The 19,914-nt window shown below is 29.6% G+C and overlaps 6 protein-coding genes across 6 annotated transcripts; all 6 read left to right on the top strand.

Moving 5' to 3' along the window:
• Nucleotide 1: 1 nt before the first annotated feature.
• On the top strand, nt 2–1,113 carry LOC145750479 (ER membrane protein complex subunit 5-like). The gene is made up of 3 exons (XM_082566521.1): nt 2–181; nt 687–739; nt 922–1,113. Exons 1-3 carry the CDS (start codon nt 103–105, stop codon nt 1,111–1,113), a joined length of 324 nt encoding a protein of 107 aa, XP_082422647.1. The 5' UTR covers nt 2–102.
• A 57-nt stretch (nt 1,114–1,170) lies between these two features.
• Nucleotides 1,171–2,571, top strand: LOC145750478 (GPN-loop GTPase 2-like). Its single transcript, XM_082566520.1, has 4 exons — nt 1,171–1,484; nt 1,618–1,872; nt 1,971–2,075; nt 2,196–2,571. The coding sequence occupies exons 1-4, from the start codon at nt 1,171–1,173 to the stop codon at nt 2,419–2,421; spliced, it is 900 nt and encodes a 299-aa protein (XP_082422646.1). The 3' UTR covers nt 2,422–2,571.
• Nucleotides 2,572–2,877: 306 nt separating this feature from the next.
• Nucleotides 2,878–5,416, top strand: LOC145749861 (glutathione gamma-glutamylcysteinyltransferase-like). Its single transcript, XM_082565741.1, has 8 exons — nt 2,878–2,996; nt 3,199–3,328; nt 3,411–3,591; nt 3,793–3,896; nt 3,969–4,085; nt 4,233–4,423; nt 4,679–4,913; nt 5,115–5,416. The coding sequence occupies exons 1-8, from the start codon at nt 2,904–2,906 to the stop codon at nt 5,414–5,416; spliced, it is 1,353 nt and encodes a 450-aa protein (XP_082421867.1). The 5' UTR covers nt 2,878–2,903.
• Nucleotides 5,417–5,873: 457 nt separating this feature from the next.
• Nucleotides 5,874–7,814, top strand: LOC145749860 (cytochrome P450 2U1-like). The gene is made up of 2 exons (XM_082565740.1): nt 5,874–6,451; nt 6,551–7,814. The coding sequence occupies exons 1-2, from the start codon at nt 5,874–5,876 to the stop codon at nt 7,344–7,346; spliced, it is 1,374 nt and encodes a 457-aa protein (XP_082421866.1). The 3' UTR covers nt 7,347–7,814.
• A 1,076-nt stretch (nt 7,815–8,890) lies between these two features.
• On the top strand, nt 8,891–14,143 carry LOC145749858 (atlastin-1-like). Its single transcript, XM_082565737.1, has 16 exons — nt 8,891–8,945; nt 9,139–9,343; nt 9,663–9,843; nt 9,939–10,100; nt 10,189–10,263; nt 10,444–10,651; nt 10,858–10,887; nt 11,085–11,230; nt 11,442–11,513; nt 11,624–11,815; nt 11,928–12,011; nt 12,159–12,323; nt 12,478–12,558; nt 12,711–12,899; nt 13,078–13,149; nt 13,250–14,143. The coding sequence occupies exons 1-16, from the start codon at nt 8,891–8,893 to the stop codon at nt 13,607–13,609; spliced, it is 2,277 nt and encodes a 758-aa protein (XP_082421863.1). The 3' UTR covers nt 13,610–14,143.
• Nucleotides 14,144–17,965: 3,822 nt separating this feature from the next.
• On the top strand, nt 17,966–19,485 carry LOC145750404 (uncharacterized). The gene has a single exon (XM_082566439.1). The coding sequence runs from the start codon at nt 18,131–18,133 to the stop codon at nt 19,247–19,249; it is 1,119 nt and encodes a 372-aa protein (XP_082422565.1). The 5' UTR covers nt 17,966–18,130; the 3' UTR covers nt 19,250–19,485.
• Nucleotides 19,486–19,914: the final 429 nt, after the last annotated feature.

Raw genomic sequence — 19,914 nt, 5'->3', positions numbered from 1 at the left:
ATATATTTATTTTCAGTGTTGCTACAGAACTTACGAGTTGTAATTAATATTGTCAAAAAAGTTTAAATGAAAATTGAATAAAACCACGTGGAAATTTATAGAATGGGATCTGCTTTTCGACAAGCGATTTTATTTATTGGATTTTTGTGTGTCGTTCACGCTGGAATATCAGCAGCCCAACGTGAGTAAATACATTTTGTAATTTTTCTGTCCAAGTACTACCAATATCTAAATTAGTCAAAACATTTTTGCTTTTGTTGCATCATTTTAAGTTAGTATCACTACACCAGTAACACTACTTACTGTATGTGGTAGTGAGTTCAATCCCCACTGCCCTCATGCTGTAGCACCCTTGAGCGAGGCGCTATAAATGGTGTGAACTTCTGCTTAGACAGCACTTAATCAGCATAATTTCTGGCAATTATAATTCATATAATATCCAAAACTGCTAAAGGCAACTTAAGACTGGGTCGAAGTAACTGATGTTACTCTATGTTTAAGTCGCGCATTAGACCTTCCACATCGAGGAAAGAAATATATACAAAAAAAGTCACTTAACTTGTCACCAGTTAGACAAGATTTTATGTATTGATTTTTAATGTATATATCTATGAATAAAAAAATGACCTTTAAAATCTTTGTTGTTCTACCAACAATTTTTTATGTGCTATAACCTGCTTTTTTAGATCGATCATTTGTTCGACTAACTGACCAAGAATTCTCTTCACTTCCACTTGATGTTAGTATTTAAAGCTGTTAGGATTACATGCTATAACACTTATGTTGTAGTGTAACATTAACTTTTATATATTTTTTTAATGCATAAGCAATCCAGTGTAAATTTAAATAAACATCTTGTGGACATAACGTTTGTTAATCATGTGACCTAAAGTTAAGGTTATTTATTTATTTTGATTTTAGATTATTTTTGAAGCTTTGCTTGGATTATTTTTAGCCTCTGCAGGTATTTTAATGGTGACAGGTCAGTTTAAAGATATAAAAGTTAATACTGAAAAATCGTTTGAAACAATCAGCAACAAGTTTTCGTTTTGTTCTTTTCAACATCGTGGCAAAGTACTGCATCGACGCGATTATATTGCTGAAGAAGATTAGCAGTCCGACATTCCTAACATTCTTGTATAACATTTTAAACTTTGTATATTTTGTAAAATGACCACTCAAAAATCACAAACCTCATTCGGTCAGTTGGTTATTGGACCCCCTGGAAGTGGAAAAACGACATACTGTAATGGTATGCAACAATTTTTAAAAGCCATTGGAAGGGAATGTTGTGTAATTAACCTTGATCCTGCTAATGAAAACATTCCTTATGACTGTGATATTAATTTAAGTGAACTTATTACTGTGCAAGATGTGATCAAAAATTTGTCGCTTGGACCGAACGGTGCTTTGCTATATTGTATGGAATATCTTGAATCCAACATCGAATGGTTGCTCCAAAAATTAAAACAGTTTTCTGGAAGGTATCTTTGCCAATTGCATTTTGTATGTAATGTAAACAAATTGATAACTTTTAAAAGTAATTATATGTTTGTTAGACAGAAAAACTCAAATTCCTTATGTTTACTTATATTAACATTTTGTCTTTGTTGTTAGGTATTTTATTTTTGATTGCCCTGGCCAGGTTGAATTGTACACCCACCATAATGCCGTTCGCAACGTTATAGAAAGGCTAACAAGTAAATCCGTCGATCTTCGTTTGGCATCAGTTCACCTTGTTGATTCTCATTATTGCTCTGATGCAAACAAATTTATTTCTGTTGTTCTCACGGCACTAAGTTCTATGTTGCATATTAATTTGCCACATATTAATATTTTGTCCAAGATGGATATTGCAGAGCAGTATGGAAAGTAAGAACTTTTTTATTTTAGTATTTGTTTAATCAGATTATAATTTGGTGCAGTTACCGATTGTCAAATACTCCAATAAAAAATATGTATATTTGCAGATTTCCTTTTCATTTAGAATATTATAGTGAAGTTTTGGATTTAAACAAACTCTTAGATTTGGCAAATGATGATCCATTTACTCGGAAATATCGCAAACTAAATGAGTAAGAAAATTATAACTTAAGTTTCGCTATGGGATACCATTAGGATTTTAATTTATTAAAATTTTAATATTCATAAGGATGTATATTTTGCTGTTTCTTGACATGATATTTTTATATTAGGCAACTATGCAGTGTAATAGAGGACTACAGTTTAGTGTCATTTGTTCCTCTGAATGTGCAGGATAAGGAAGGTATGCTCTCTGTTCTAAAGCAAGTTGACAAGGCAAATGGATGCTGTTTCGGTACAAATGAAGAAAGAAGCATTCAGAAACTCTTATCCACAGCTGTGGGTGCAGATTTTGAGTTTTTTAAATCAGCAACAGTTCACGAAAAATATATGAACTAAACTAAGGCTGCAAATGATCTAACTTCCCTGATAATAATTGTATATTTAAAATAAACTTCGCACCAAATCGTAACCGCATTTGTGTTTAATTATTAAATGCTTTTTTTTGACAAATGGTTTCACGGGCAAGCACTAAAAATTCGTTGTTTAAAATATTTTTACTTTAATTAAATATTGTAGGGAACTTTAAGGAACGGCTTTTACTACTTAACCAATAATTCTAGTCAATAAATAAAATAAGCAATCTTTCCGTATTTAAAATCGTTCGCTTTAGGCGCTAGCGAAGTAAACAAAGTTATAGTGCGAATCGACATTTTAAAGCTTTCGTGCATTCTCTATTTTATAATAGGTTGGGTTGTTTGTTGTGTTTTAGACAAGAAAATCTTATATCTTTCTTTCATCATAATCTTTAGGTTTAAGTATTACTGCGTGTTCGTCAAAATACATAATTATAGTTTGACACAGCACGTTTGTTCATTAAAATGTCTCACAAAACTACTACAAATTTTTATCGGAGAACTCTGCCTTCAAAATGTATAGCTTTTGGATCAGATAAAGGAATTGAAATATTTAAGGTAATTGTGTAATGTTTTAAAATCTATATAATTTAATATGCAAAATATATACACGAATGCCAATAATTACAAATAAATGGTGTATATTTTTTAAATTCAATGTTTGGTAGAACTATGCAACTTAAGAACACGAAATTTACAAAAAAAACAATAGCGTTTATTGCCAAATTTATACTTTTAACATTTTAAAAACCCTCTTTAGACAGCTCTAGACAAAGGACTTATGAGACTCTACTTTCAACTCAGTCAGCAACTAAGAACTCAAGATGAGCTGGCCTATTGTGGACTTTCTTCTTTGGTGATTATCCTTAATGCATTTGGTGTTGATCCAGGTACAAATGTACTAAATCTAAACAATGTCACTGGGTTCAGATAAAATAAAACCAATTATAATCCAATTTATTGTGTGTTAAGGCCGCACTTGGAAAGGTGTATGGCGTTGGTACCATGAAGATATGCTGGAGTGCTGCTCTCCACTTGAGGTTGTTAAACTTAAGGGTGTCACTCTAAATCAACTTGCTTGTATAGCAAGATGCAACCAACTCAATGCTGAGGTTACTTATGTTGAAAATGAATTGGAAATTGAAGAATTTCGGTATGTAATAATAATAAAATTTGGTATAGTATGGGTTATAATTTGTTTATATATAAATTAGGTCATTTTATCATCCTTATTTTTTATTTTTCCTGGCAGCATACTTTCATACTGTATCTGTAAGTGAGTTGCTATAAACAGTTTAAACTTCTGTTTTTTTTATTTCAAATAGTTTATAAAAAAATCTAAAAATGTTTTAAGCAAAAAAGTGATATTGTCATGCAAGAGTGATAACATCGCAATAGTTGCTTCGTTTAGTAGAAAAGTTTTGGGTCAAACTGGAACAGGACACTTTGCACCAATAGGTAAGTTGCTGGTTAGGAAACCATAAATTTAAGATTTTTTTAAAATAGTAAACTACAATAAACTCATTTTAGGTGGTTACAATCCTGATGAAGACTTGGTGCTGATTTTAGAGCCAGCTAGGTTTAAGTATCCCCCATTTTGGGTAAAACTTGATTTATTGTATGAAGCTATTAACACTGTTGATCAAGGTTAGCATAAATATATTTTTTGACTAAAATAAAATGTAACTGGTTTATATTTTTGCATTAGTTAAATAGAGGTTTAATTGTAAAGTTTTGATTTTTTGTTTTTAAGTTAAAATATAATCTGTAATGATGGGTAATTTTTTTTATTAGATTCTGGTACACCACGGGGTTACATGGAGCTCACAAAGTCCAACTTAGAACCAACAATTTTATTTCGCATTGAAAAAACATTTAATGTTTTAAGTTCAACTAACTCACAAGCAATAGAAATTTTGCAGGAGATTTTTAAATGTGTGGGAAATACAATAGATCAAACAATTTCTAATGAAGAAAATATTAAAGTATTTTTAAATTTAAATTTACCAAATAAAAGTTGGAATTTGTTATTATAAGATTTTTAGATATTTAAATGTCATTATACCCTTAAATGTGATGTCAAAATTTATAAGAAATTATTTATTTTTATTTGTGTATTATTATTTGATTTCATTTTAAAGTACCACTTATGTAAAAATGCATAATATTATTTCTATCCAAGTCAACTAAACAATTTTAAATGAATTATAAAAATTTGGTTATTGAAAAAAATGTTTTAGGTGGTTTCGAAGGGTTTGTTTACGTTGGTAACCAATCAGACAACTTTATTTGGGTTCGGTTTAATGAAAAAAAAATTTACAAAACAACAACTTGAAACTTTTGCTCCCGAACATCAAGACACAATTCAGTTACTTATCAAATCGATCGAAAATCAAAGTCTATTCAAACTTGTAAATGAATGTGTGCCTAACAGTATTGACCTTTCTACAAAGGAAGTAGATATTTGCAACAAAGGTAAATGTTAAATATAAGTTTTAAAATGATAAATTATACAAAAAAATTTTTATAGGACAATAATACTAAATATTGTCAACCATTGCCATTTTAAAAAGAAAAAATTACTACAGACTTTTTTTTCCAGAGTCTTTTTAGTACTGTGTTATAATTTACCAATTCCCTTACTGTTTATTGAGCAAATATATCTTTTTATTTTAGAAAAATCACTCCAATGCAATGCTGAGTGTTTGTTATGTACCCCCCATTATTTAACAATACTTCTCCATGTTTTATCTGTATTTTCACATGACAAAACCTTGCTGGAATCTAATCAGTTTTTTAAGTTTATGGAATACCAAAATTCATACCTAAATTTAATTTCAAATTTCATTAAGAGTTCAAACCAGGCTGTAACAGTTAATCAGGAATTGTTTAAAAATGAAATCGAGCAGTTAAAAAGGCAATTTTTAACAATTTTAAAACTCTCCAAAAAGAAAAATCAACCACTTTGTTGCACTTAATTATTGCATTTTGTGAATTTTGTAGCCATTATTTCCTTCTTTTAAATAAATTTTAACAGTGTTAAGTATTGGTATTACAGACAGAACGCTATAACTTCTGTGTATTATATATTAAAACAATATTAGGTATAAGCGGCCCAGCACGTTAAGTAACACTCCTGTGTCATGCCTTGTTTACCCGGATTGTTAAAAGGCTGCTGCGGTAAAAACAACAGTAACATGAGAGCGTGTTGTTGCAAACCAAATATTTATCTTTTAAGTGGCTTTATGGGTAGTCCTTTGTTTACAAAACAAGATAAATAAAAGTTAGTTATTAACATTAACCATTTTAAGTAGCCTCAACTGACTGACCGGTTTCCTTTTAAACTTTTTTTAGCCACGTTTGTAGAAATAACTTTTGAGATTCTTTCGAAAAAACGTAACTAACTAGATTGTTTTAGTGTAAATAAGTAAAAAAATGTATGCAATAAGTGCATTAGTTTTACTTAGTATTCTTTTTTATTTGTCATTTATCAGTCTTAAGAAGCCTAGAAAATTTCCGCCAGGACCACCTGCATTACCTATCATCGGAAGTTTTTATCTATTGGCGCCTGATGTATACGTGAAAATCCAACCTTATTTTAAAAAATATGGAAATATATTTCATGCAAGTATATTCAATAAAAATATTGTTTTTCTGTCCGGACTTAAGTTGATTAAAGACGTTTACAAAGACAGGGGAGCTCAGTTTTCTGACAGGGCGTTTATTGGTTCTGCTTTGTTAGTTCGGCCTTTGCCGGGTTTTATCGATGCACCTTATGGTCCAAAGTGGATTGCACATCGCAAAATTTTTCACACTGCCTTACGAAAACTAACTATCGACAGAAAGGGCATTGAAGCGCGAATTTTAAACGAGCTTCCATACATTGAGGACGTTTTGAAAAAACATTGTGATGCTAAAACTTTAATAGATCCAGGGCAACTATTAGACTTTGCGTCAATGAACATTATGACTTCAATTACAGTTGGAAATCGGTTTGATTATGAAAGTCCGAAGTTTAAAAAATTAATTGCAGCTGTACACTTTTTTTTTAAAAAAGTGGAAAATTCTCAAGATGGCTTTGCATTTCTTTATGTTATTTTTCCACGTCTTAGCAATCTATGGCATTCGCCAAACTTTAAAAGTGTTAGGCACGCATTTGATCAATTATTAAACTATTTCCAGGAAGAAATTGACCAACACAAAACTGCTCTTGATTGCAATGCACCGAACGATTTGATTGATCATTATTTGATTGCGATGAAAGCTGACACTAACAATTATCTTACAGAAAATGGATTAAAAATGATGTTGGTTGATATGTTTCAAGGTGGTATAGAAACAACGTCATCCACACTAAAATGGGCAATATTATATATGGTTAACAACCCTAAAATACAAGAAAGGGTCAATGCTGAAATAAAATCTGTGATTGGCGATGGAAAATTTTCGTATGAGGATAAAGCGAGACTCCCTTATTGTGATGCAACAGTACTAGAAGTTCAACGTAAAGCAACCGTGTCGCCTCTTGGTGTAAGTCATGCTCCAATTAAAAATGAAACTATAGCTGGTTACAATATTCCCAAAGAGACACTTATATTCGCTTCTTTTCATTCTCTTCATTACTCACCTGAGCACTGGAGAAATCCAACTGAATTCGACCCAGAAAACTTTCTCGATAACTATGGTAGAGTAGGAACGAGAGAAGCATTTTTTCCATATGGTGGAGGTAGGAGAATTTGCCTTGGCATCGAAATTGCTAGAATGGAGTTGTTTGTATTTTTCGTTGGAATTATGCAAAAGTTCAAGTTTTCTTTACCAAGCAACTCAAAGTTAAGCGAACAATGTTTGCCAGGAATAACTTTAAATGCAATTCCATATAAAGTAGTGATCGAAAATAATAACACCTAAGTTATATAGCAGCATGTTAAAACTCGTTTAAACAAATATCTTTTTTATATTGTTATGAAAATCTTTAGAAATATAACATTTTTGTCAATACCTAATTCTAAAATGTATCAATCTGGTAAATTTATCAATATAGTAAAGGAACAACTTAATAAACTATTAGGCATATTGTTTATATGAAAACAAAATCGACTGAGTTAAAATTATAGTATTTTTTACGTATTATACACCTCAAGTTTTAATTGATTACATGTTATCGCATTAGATTGTATGTTATGTTATCGTAAAAAAAACTTAGGCCAACAAAATATAAGGCCTTACGGCTTAAAAATGATTTTGTTTTCGTGTTAATTATATAGTAGCAAATTAAATTTTTGTATTCTGTAATTGTCAATCTAACAATTCTGTTCGTCAATTTGTCTACTCATGGGTTAATTATTGAAAATCGCGGAATGACCAAATAACTTAAATATTAACACATGTAACTTTGTATACGACAACTTTATATGTTAAGTTGTGGGTTGTTAATAAACAATAAATATAAAATAATGACTCAAAATGCAACATTGTTTTTAAATTATTAACACTTGTTGTTGTAAGATTGTAGCCTACTTTAAATTAACTTTTGCCCACAATTTTATAATTATAAAGATTTAATTACAATTTGTTCTCTTTCATTTCCTAATACAGAAACGAACGTCAAACAAAAGAACAATTTACAGCCTTTTTGGTTTTGTAATTTTACACCGTAGCTTTACTTACTTTAAAAGCGGTACCAAAGTTTCTTTGTTAAGCATGAAATATAGGCGTGATGCTATTGAACACCATTAAAAACCCTTTATTTATACAACATTGAATTCGTTTTAACAGCAAAAAGTAGGACTTCTTATCCTTCTAGTTTTTGAATCACTGTATAAAGCTTTGTTTTTTAGTACTTTTAATCTGTTTTGCTCTATGAATAAGATGATTATTATTAAATAAAACAAAAATTAACCTAAAAAATATGTTTCCAATAATAAACGTCTAATTTTTGTTTACTTTGTAGATGAAAAGTTACTTCAGTTTAAAAAAAACACAAACAGACCGATTGAGTAACAAAAAAACCTTAAATATACAAACGTCTTTAAAACTTTAAAAAATAAATATAAAATAGTTATAAAGAAAATAAAACATTCCTAATAAAAAAGATTTTTGGTAAAATTATTTGTTTCAGCACTTCTTGAACCTTGAGCCGGACACCACAAAAATTTAGAAAAGTAGCTTTGTTGCTAAGCAACAGTTGGAATTCTAGATGTTGTTTTGACAATGGTTTGACTTTAGTTTATCAACCTTACCTTAAACCAATAACAGATTTGGTTTCAAACAATTGTACAACATACGTGAATTTTAACCAATCAGAGAAGGGGGTGTATTTATACATCGTAGAAAAAATTTCAGTACCGCTTTTTGTATATAAAACGTTGTTAGGGAGATAGTTTATAACATTCAAGACCCAAAGACAATTTTGTTAATAAGCACTTTTTTATTCTACAGTTTAAATAAGTAAAATGAATTACGTGCGGGACAAAATACGAGAAAGAAATGTTTCTCAAAATATTGGCGGTGAGTTAAACTATTCTGTTTCAAAATAAATAAAAATCTCTTAAATTGTATGTTGTTTTTAATCGAGATTTTATTAAAGGTGGGTAATGCATTCAATGTCAAATACAATGCGGTTAAAACAATTGCTTTGGTAACTTTTGGGATGTTTATATTAATTTGTTTATTATACCTTAAAATGGTATTTTAAACCTAGGAAAAACTAAACAACTGTTAAGAGATAGAGATGATTGTTTTGGATACCATCTGGATGAAAAGGTCCTAACCGAGGTTTTTTTGCAAGATGAGGTAAAGGATCGACCTGTTGCCATCATTTCTATCGTTGGTGAGAAGCGAAGGGGAAAGTCGTTTTTATTGAACCTCATGATTTTGTACTTAGAAACACGAAGCCAAAAAAAAACGTAAGAGTAATCATAGGATAAGGTTAAAAATGGCATTATATTACATTAAGACATAACGTCATGGGTTTGATTTCTACTGCTCTCATGCTATAGCACCGTGTGACGCTATAACCGTATAAATTCCTGCTAAGCCAGCACTTCAACAGCAGCTTAAAAATTGGTCAAGTATAATATATAATATTCCAAACTGCCAAAGGCAACTCGAGACTGGAACGGGATAACAGACGGTACTCTATGTTTAGGTCGTGAAGTCGACCTTCTCACGTCGAAGATAAATAAGATAAATATCTATTCTAATTATCAATTTATATTTTTTTAGTACGAATATTACAAAAATAATCATATCCAAAACAGCTAAATATTTTTTTCAGATTTTTGAAAATCCTGAACCGATTAAAGTACCTCAGTGGTTTCACTGGAGAGCTGGGGATAAAGCAAATACAAAAGGAACTTGGATCTGGACCAAACCTTATATTATCCGTGACTGTAATAACAGAGAGGTAAATGCATAACACTTTAACATAAACACAAGTAAAATTTGTTTTACCCATATAACTTTAACGCTTTTAAATTTTTTTTACAAATTTTGTATCAGATTGCTGTTATTTTGATGGACAACGAAGGATCCTTTGACAACGAAAACAGACAAGATCTAAGACAGGCTTGCAAGGTTTTTTGCTTTAGCACTCTACTTAGCTCAGTTCAAATTTACAATCTTATGACTCAGCTTAATCAGAAAGATCTTGGACCATTAGCGGTAAGAAAGTATTATTGTGCTAGCAAAACTATTATCATGCTAACAAAACTTGGCATTTTCGATAATAACTAACATTAGTTATTTTTAGGTGTTTTCTGAATACACCAAACGAATAAGTGAAGAACATGGTAGTGATCCTAATTTGAACTTAAAGCCTTTTCAGGTTTTCTGTAATATTTAATAATCTTTCAATGCAAATAAATGTTTATAAGACAATGTTTATAAAATACTAACAAACTTATTTTTAGATCAGCTAACGTGACCAGAACATAGGTTTTTAAATTTACTTGATTTTTACATAGGTACGTGCAAACACTGTTTTTAAAACAACTCGTTTTTATAGAAATTAATTTTTTCAATTCGCGATCGACACGACACTTCGCAATGTAGTTTCGGGTTTCGCGAGGGGTCCAAATATCTAAAGGAACAAGTGTTTACAGAAAACGCAGAAAACAGTATCATTGAAACCATGTATGATACAATTGAATGTTGCCTTTTTCCATTTCCTGGTGAAACAATTGCCGGTGGCAAAACAGACCCAAACACCAAAGGTAAAATTCAAAGCCTGTTAACAGTTATTTTATACAGTATTATTAACTTTTTGTAATGGTTTTATTTTTTTATAAAAATCCAAACAGACTGTTCATTTATTGTTTATGTAAATATAAATAAATGCATAATAAAATTATGTTAAAATTTTTGTCAAAAATATAATTTGTACAATAAGTATTTTCAATTATTTATTTAAATAATTTAGATAACTACGAAAGAGACTTGAATTTTACAGGTATATGATTCAATTTAAGACATATTATTTATTTTCGAATTTAAATATATTTTTTTATCTTAAAAAAAAAGTCTTTTAAATCATACTATAAAAAAACATACGTAGGCTTTTTTTTAAAAAGGCATTAAAGTTGTTGCTGTATGTAATTTAATTTAAAAACTAACACTAATTTTATAAAATTAGTATGATTTTTATAGATATGCTAACTCCATTTCGTAACGAGTTGCTTTCAATGTTTGAAACTGTTTTTTCGACCGATAAAATTTTGGTAAAAACCATTGGCGGTAATGTGATACTCGGTAAAGATATTCCCAAGTATGTTCGGAATTATTATCAAATTTTGGTAAATGGTACTGTAGATGAACCAAAGTCCATTCTACAGATAATAAAACATTTTAACCTTGAGTTGTTATGAATAAAATATGCAAACAAGAAAGTGCAAAAAGAATTCATTTACCTTAGTGCATTTTTTTAAACTTAACAAGTTATATATTTTTAGAAATCAATAGTAAAATAAAATAAAAATGATTTCTAACTTTTTTATTTTATTTAAGGCAAACTTGAAGGCAAATGCGCAGGCAACCGCTTCAATTGCATTGGGGTCTTACAACGAGGAAATGCGCAAGGTAAACAAAAACTATGATTCAAAATTTTTTTGGATTTTGGTAGATTTAATTAAGAAGCTATTGCAATAAAAGAAATACAGTACGTTTAAGCTATGTTCTTTTTATAATAGTTTATGGACGCCAGTTATGTTGATCCAGATAAGTTAAAAAATTTACACGTTGGTCTGGTTGCTAAACATGTTGGAAAATTTTCCGACAAACTTGAATTTAATGATCAAAAAGGAATCGAGTTTATAAAAGATCTTAAAATTAGATTAGACAATAATTTTATATTTTATGAAACGCAAAATCAAGCTTACAAAGTAAGATTATTTGTTATGTTTAATTAGTTTGTATAATGTTGATTGTATTTTTAATTAAAACTTATATTTTAAATAAATCAGTAAATAAATATATATATCTATATATATTTAGGCGGCAATAGAGGTCCAGTTGGAGTCACAAATTTCTGATCACCTTTTTACCTTTTTGGTAGAGTTTCCAAAAATGTTGAACAGTGTAGGTTATAAATAATTGTTTAATTCTAAATAAAAAACATAAAAGAACAAAGAACAAGTTAAACTAATTAAAATTTGTTTTTTTTTAATAAAAGCTGACAATCTAGTTAGACATGTCTTTTAGTTGTTTAAAGCAAAACTTATTTAGGGTAAAGATGTTATTGCTCTTCTACAAGCTGCAAAAAAAACTGAGGTGGAAAAGTTTAAAGATAGTAACAGTACAAACCCGTTCGTGAAAGAATATTCGCAAAAACTGCACGAAAAAATCGATGAAGCGATATCTGAGGCTACAGAAGAATTTAAATCTGTCGAAGTAAAATTTGGAGTTTATTATTTTTAATTCTTATTTTTAATTGTTTTTTTTTAATTTAGTTTTTTTTTAATTTTACTACCCTGTTAAAATAAAAACAGATATATTTCTGACCACGGGTCATATATTTACATCATTTTTACATCATTTTTACTAGAAATTGAGTGAGAACGAGAAAAAAGAACACCAAGAATATGAAAAAGTTTTAAAACAATTTTTAAAAAATATTCATGAGACGGTAAAAATAAACCTTTATATTATAAAACAAAACGCTATGCTTTAAATAAGCAGGAAAACAATTTTTTTCACTAGTATGTTCAGTATTAAAACTTATAGATTATTATAAGGGCTAATAGTATGGCATCGTGTTTTTTTAAAACAATATTTTAGTTTGAGGATAAGTCATGGGCGCCATGTGAATTTCAACAAAAAGCCGAAGAAATAAAAGATGATTGTGTATACGATGCCAAGAAACAATGGCGAAAAAAAAAAACGGATACTCAGCTTGTGAACAAAAGAGCAGATCGCGTAACAAAAATGATTGACAGTGAAATAAGCCAATTAAGCCAGGAACATACAGTAATTTAAATTATTTGAAATGGTTTAAAAAAAATACAACACAGTTTTTATATTCTGTTTATTTTTTAACAAAATTTTGTTGTTACATGTTATAAATTGTGTTATATTACTCTAAATAATTTTTATTAAAAAAAATTTGCTTTATTTATATGAAGAATTTTTTGTTGTTGATTAATAGGAGATCTTTAACAAAAGACTAGATGCTGAAATTAAAGATATTAAAGCAAAATTTTTGGACTACATGGAAGAGGTTAGTCAGTTAATCAGTTAGTAAAATTTCTCTTTATTTCGTATTTTAACATTTTTTTATTTCGTATTTTAACATTTTTTCTTTTAATATATTTTTCCAGGCAATTGGAAGTAACAACATAGATGAAAGTACAGCAAACGAATTATACGAAATATTTTTAAAAAAAGTTAACTTTAAGACAAAAAACGGAACGAGTGAATTTAACAAAGAGGTCGAAGAACATGTAACAGTAAGCTTACGCCAAACTCTTATTTCAATAAAACATAAAAATTCTGTTGGCGAGGAAAAGCCTTTGTACCCTGAAGCAAAGGAAGAAGTAGTTGACCGAGGCGAGAAGTTAGTCAATAGTTCAACCTTTCCACTTAATATTCTATTACTCATTCCTTTAGCTATTCACAATCCTCTATTTTTTATATATTGTGGAATTGAAAAATTATTTAATCAATTTAAAAGAAAGTAAATTTTGTTAGTCATTATGTAAAAACGAGTGGATACTGATTTCAAAAAAATATGTTTTGATAATTGAAACATATTTTAATGTAAATACTGTTATGTCCATTATCGATCTTATTAAAAATTTGAAATGATTTATTAGCGGGAGGTCACTTTTAGTGAGCTCCGGCGTTTCACGCTGAATCATTCGGCTTGATCCCAGCTGCGGGAGATTTTCACTCCCCATCGTCATTTATGACGCACTTGTTGTTCTGTTTATCGATAATGTTTTGTATTTTCTTTATTGTTTGTATGCGCTTTCTCCTATTTTATTTCGCTTTAAATAACTGGCAATATAGCTTTTTGGTCAGTTCGCTGGACGTAAAAACTCATAAATAAGTAAGGCCGAAGTAAGGTTTAACACACAATTAGACTTTCGCTTTTATACTTAATTTGTTGATTATATACTTTGTAGTTTGTGTTTTATGTCATATTTTTGTGTCGCATTTATTTCGCATTTCCTGTAGTTTCAATTCTGATTAAAAGCCGCTTGTACAGATTACATTTGGTAGATTGAATCCTTGGGCAGGTTTTGGTAATAAGTTAGCGAGTTTGATTTAACACGACTATTTTGTGTATTTTAATTAAGTGTGGCTTTCTTATCGATGCTCATCTTTACAGCGTACTCTATTGGGGTTTAATAATTGTTTAAGCCATAGTAGGAGTGTATTAGATCCTACAAATACGTTTGTAAATAACTGGCTATTGCATTTGTTTAAGAAAACTTTTGATAAACATATAACATTATGATAATTTGTATTAAACATTTCAAAATTTAAGAAAACTTATTTGCTTGTTCAATCCCAAAATGCTTTTTTTTTCTTTATTTTTTTTTTAAATCTTGTTTGATTTTAAATTTTAAATTTAACTACTTTAGCATTAATCTGCATGTTTAGTAATTTTAGAATTTATATAAAACTTTCCAAATATTTAATAAAAGAATAAAATTAGCATAAAAAGTATTTTAACATTTTAATAACTAAATGTTTATTTATCTATTAAAAACAAAAAAAAATTTATTTAGCATAAATCACAGAAAGTATACAGGATCAGATCTAATAAAAAAAGATTTTGTTTAAATAAAAAGAATATGATAGAAAAATAGTATTTTAAAATTTAGATAATACTTTACGTAAAGTATTATGTTTGAGCTCTTATTCTTTCCACATTGAGGATAAAAAGTTGGCGACATGGTCTAGTGGCTAAACTAGTTTGCCATATTAACTTGAAAAGATTGACTGAAAGACGGAGTAGTTGCAGTTACAAAAGCAAGTTTAAAAATTGTTTAAAACTTAGTAAAGTAGTTGATAAGTTTACGTTATTGTTAAGATACTGGTCTCGGAAGTTTACGCTATATCTTTGCTGTTTATAGGCGTCGACTTTTGACTTATATGGGGTTAAGGTTAGGGTTAAAACCTTTAAACTTCCTATTAAAGAAACGTTTTAAATTGATTTTATTTAATACTACATTCTTTAAATGGGGTTTGCTGAAAATGTTTTAGTAGTAGTCTTAACATTTTTTAAAAGAGTTGGTTTTTCTTCCTCAATTATGTTATTCTACATCAAACCGAAGTCGTGGTAATTAAAGTTTAGGAAGTCCTTTAGACTGTTTGAGGGTTTAGTTTAATAAAATAAACGTGTCTATTAATTTTGTAAACAAATTTGTTGAATTTAGAACTTTGAAAGCAATGTTAATGTAACAAATAAATAAATACAAACGTAATGTTCTCATTTCGAATTGTTAACTCATATTTAAAATATGTTTCGACGATAAAATCATCAAGAATCTTATTATGCAACAACACCCAATTTCTGCGTTCCAACAGATCTATTCAGCTATGCTCTACTATTCAGCCTTACACTAATTTGACCATCCAAAATCCAAGAAATGAGATAATACCATGTTCTGGGTTGAAGCGTTGGGTTGCAGTCCATCTAAGATGTAAAGATTGTCGGTTCTCAAGGATCAAAGGAAGACTGTCTGTACGATGCACTACACATCCAAGACACAATCAGGAGCAGCATTCTCGTGGGAGACAAAAACGATTACATAAGATTTATCCCTGGCGTTGGCCAGACCCATTTGAGATAAAATATGGTAACATTAAATATTATGATGATCGGTATTTGGAAGCATTCAAATAATAAACACCAGAAACGTTTTAATTTACATTGTTTTATAAACATTTTAGACAATGTCAACTTTGATGTGCTTAGTGTTTATTTTTTTATTTATCAAATTTAAATGGGTTTTTGTTTACCAAACTTAGTTAGAGTTTTAAAATTTAAACTTAATGATCACACCATTTAAATTTCCTTTTTTGCTTTAATAAAACTGAATATTTACAAGTGCCTTAACATAGCCTTACTTCTAACCAAAAGGGAAGAATAATTTGGGATTGTCTACAAACCGGTGACTGGGTTAAAAAAAGAATATATATTTTAACCTTTAATTTTTTCATTTTAAATTTTTTTTTATTTTTTAAATACTAATACGAATTTTAGTTTTATTTTCAGATTAAATATTTTTCAGTTAATTGTCAGCACAATAAAGAAATGTAGGATATTTAAAACAAAAGGCCTTCAAATCAGATATTTATAATTTAAACCTGGTTTATTTTTAATATAAGTTTGCACATCTAACTACCTTACATCTTCAATTTTCAGGAAGTCCAATATGTTATTTCTAGTTTATTAAATGTTGTTGGTTTAGTAGAATTGTTTGAATATTGGTGTCACGAATGTTGTCCGGTTCTAGACAAAACAACGTGCCGTTTACGGTAGAAGAGAATTCTCTCGCACCGTAATCCATACGAGAGAATTTTAAATTTTGAGTATATTATGTCAACGGTAGTGAAATTACCTGTTTTGATTAAATTTTAATTTTTTAAGTATTGATTTGTTTATATCTATTGATATTTTTTTAAACAATGCATTAGTTTTCCAATAAATCAAGTTAATACTTCATAGTCCCAAAAAGGTAAAGGCTATATTGTTGATATATTATACTTACTTTCGCCAAAAATACAATGTTGTTCTTTGTTAACACGCAAAAATGAAAAACTATGTGATACAAATCAACCACGTGACGACTAATTATCAAAAAGGGTATATTTTGCTATCCCGTCAATGATATAAAGTTTGTCAGCAGGAAAAAAAAATATCTAAGATTTACATTAACAAACTCTCGAACCCTACTAGTATCTCAAGGTGGGCACTAAACCTTTATTGCGTTAATCGTTAATTAACGAAGTTGAATTTTTTGATAAAGTTTAACTTTTAAGTTAACTTTAAAAATCGTTAACGGACCTGTTAACTTTCATTAAATTGTGCTTTCGTTAAATTTAATCAGTTAATTTAATATTTTTACAATTACCATGGTAATATAAAAGTAGGTATGTGTTATTTTGCCGTTTATCGGGTTTAATCGTTTCAATTTTAAACGATTATGCAACTACCACCCGCTGTTATTTTGGGCATTCTTTCTCTGTTATTTGGGCATTTTAACGTTTTTTAAACTTACGTTCGTGTAGTTAAAATATCAACTAAGATAAAAACTATTGTTTTTTTAAAAAAGGGGTCATTTCTTTGTTTGTTTTAATTAAATTTTAACGTTAACGGTTATCGATAACTTCCGATACATTTCGTCTAAAAGTTAATGTACTGTGTAAACGAATTATCACTTAACGAAGTCTCTTTTTCAGTTAACTGTGCGCACCTCTGCTAGTATCAACCATCAAATCACCCATTCATCATTTATACTTTTATATCATATGACGTCACAACCTAAGTTAGGTATATTACAAAATTGAGAAAACTTGGTCAGCGAACGGCCAAATGGCGTTAAAAACAATATAATAATTAATGCAGCCATGGTTGTGTTTTTCTATTAATCTTTTGTGACACTGTTTTGCTTTTCAAAAGTATTGAACTTTTAAAAATTTTGAGCTAACTATGTTTTAAACAACATGTCTTGCCTAAAATATGAAATAAAAGCGTCGTCATTAGCCTTATTTTGCTTGTAATATCAGTTTTACAACAATCTTTTCCATTCTTTTGTTTGATTGTTTTTCCTGCAAAACTTTTGCAAGTATTTAAGCTGATTAAGTTTTGAATAACAAATAGAAATTTGCAAGGATCATAATTTTAAAAGAACTGAAAATTCATAAGCCCTATTAATAATTGTTTATTTAATAAGAATATGAACAATAGCCTGTCTCATCATTTACTAATATACTAAAGGGGTGAACAAGATATTGACCTATTGTGTAATAAAGTTTATATGCAGCATCCAATTTTGTTTTATTCATTTAGATAGTTTAATGTTAGTGTCGACCGTTATTTAATTAAAAAATTGGTTTTCAGTAAAAGTTTATTTGTACTGAAGGTTGTAGCTAAGTCCTACCGATTTTAAGTAAACTCAAATACAGTTAATAGTAAAAAAAATTTGTTCTTTAACACTTCATTAATTCAAATTAATAATTTAAAAATGAACGCCACACTATCAACATCAACCAACAAGAATTACTTAAAACTAGCTACTTACAATCATACTTGGCTTTTATGCGAGCTTGCTACCTTAATTTTTTTTACGACAACAGTCTGGCAATCAATCAGCATGGTGGTTTATGTTTACAAAACAGGAAAATGGAAATTCAAGAAAAACGATTTTTCAGGGGGCAATGTCGTTTTAGTAGCAGCATGCACTGGACCTCTGACTGTTTTTCGTTTACTTATAGTCCAGTCAATGTTGTTGGTTGGCTACGGTAAAAATGATACCAACGACCACATCTGCGAGGTAGTTCTAGATATTGGCAATGTATTTTTGAGCGCAAGCTTTGGTTCCCCCTTCTTGTACTTATGGCTACGTCAACGCACATTTTATTTACAACCTTTTTTACATAATCTCTACACAAAAAGGGTAAAAGCTTTAAGCTGGTTGTATTTTATTGGTTTAATATTGGTTTTGCTTTCGTTAACTTTTTTTACGGTCTATCCGTCAGAATACCAAGCGTCAAAATTTGGATGCATACTAGAAACTGAGACTAAGGATTTTTCATTGGTCATATGTGCAGGCGTTGGGTTGGTGATATCTCAGATAATTCTCGTTGGTTTGTTTGTGTATCCTCTGTTGGTCCACCGGAAAGTTCAGGTTACAACGTTAAAGCAAATATCCGAGGTCTACAGGGTTAAATGTTCCAACAATTCAACAACAACAAACACCGTTCAGGAAACAAACTCAACCTCGCTATCCAACCTTCATGACGGTGACGTCATCTATACGATGACTCCACACAAATCAAATAATAGTGGAAACATTTCTTTAAAGATAACAAACCAGAAAAAATCACCCAAGTTAAGTAGTCTTTCGCAAGGTGACGACAAAGTGTTAAAAATGATCAAGCGATCTCTAGCTAGTGCCGTAGTTTGTATCATAACCACCTTTGCTATAGCTGGTCCAATTCTGATTACACTGCCAGTAAACACTCCGTTGGCCGCAACCCATACCTTATATAACTTAAATGTGTGGGTAAACAATTTGAGCGTTCTTTTCTCCTTTAACAACTACAAAGAAATATTGAGTTCACCCTGTATGAACAAAAAGTAATGACACTTATGGAGAAACTTGTTGTATGCCTTACGAGTAAATTAGTGTTTGTTTATTTCTATACAACTTCATGAGTAAGTGTCGATCTTGACTCAGTGTAGTATTGTTGTTTTTTTTGAAAATGACTATGTAAATATTGTTATTTTTCATTCATTCTCCCAGGGTTTGTAAATATTTAGTTACTCATATTTTTTTACTTAAATCTATATTTTTGTATTAAATATATTCAGATTCATTTTCTTAATAAACTACAAAAAGAAATTGTTTTGCGTATTTTCACTAAGCCAACAATTAAATATAGTAATTTACAAAGTAACACTTAAAGTCATTTAACTTAAGTTTTCTCTAGAAACTTAAAAAAAAATATCGTGGCACACTGGGGTTATGACGTCATTTCCGGCCAAAGGCTGATAATCGATAGGCGTAATTTCAGCGTATATTGGGCTGGTTAAATCCATTATTTCCCTGTGACAACTTTAGGTAAAATTATTTGATTAAATATATATTTTAGTTTAGGAATAGGGCAATAAAAATGTTGCACAACAGGGTTATGACGTTATTTTCACCCAATCATTTTTATTGTAAGTCAGTATACCTGCCGCATTTTTTTTACGTCTTTTGTACCGTCGTTGGTTGGATGTTACCTTCATGCTATAAACCTCCTT

Source organism: Corella eumyota, chromosome 4 (assembly GCF_963082875.1).
Source record: "Corella eumyota chromosome 4, kaCorEumy4.1, whole genome shotgun sequence".
NCBI classification, from domain to species: domain Eukaryota; kingdom Metazoa; phylum Chordata; class Ascidiacea; order Phlebobranchia; family Corellidae; genus Corella; species Corella eumyota.
Note: the sequence above shows the minus strand (reverse complement) of the source record. Positions and strands in the feature narration are given on the sequence as shown.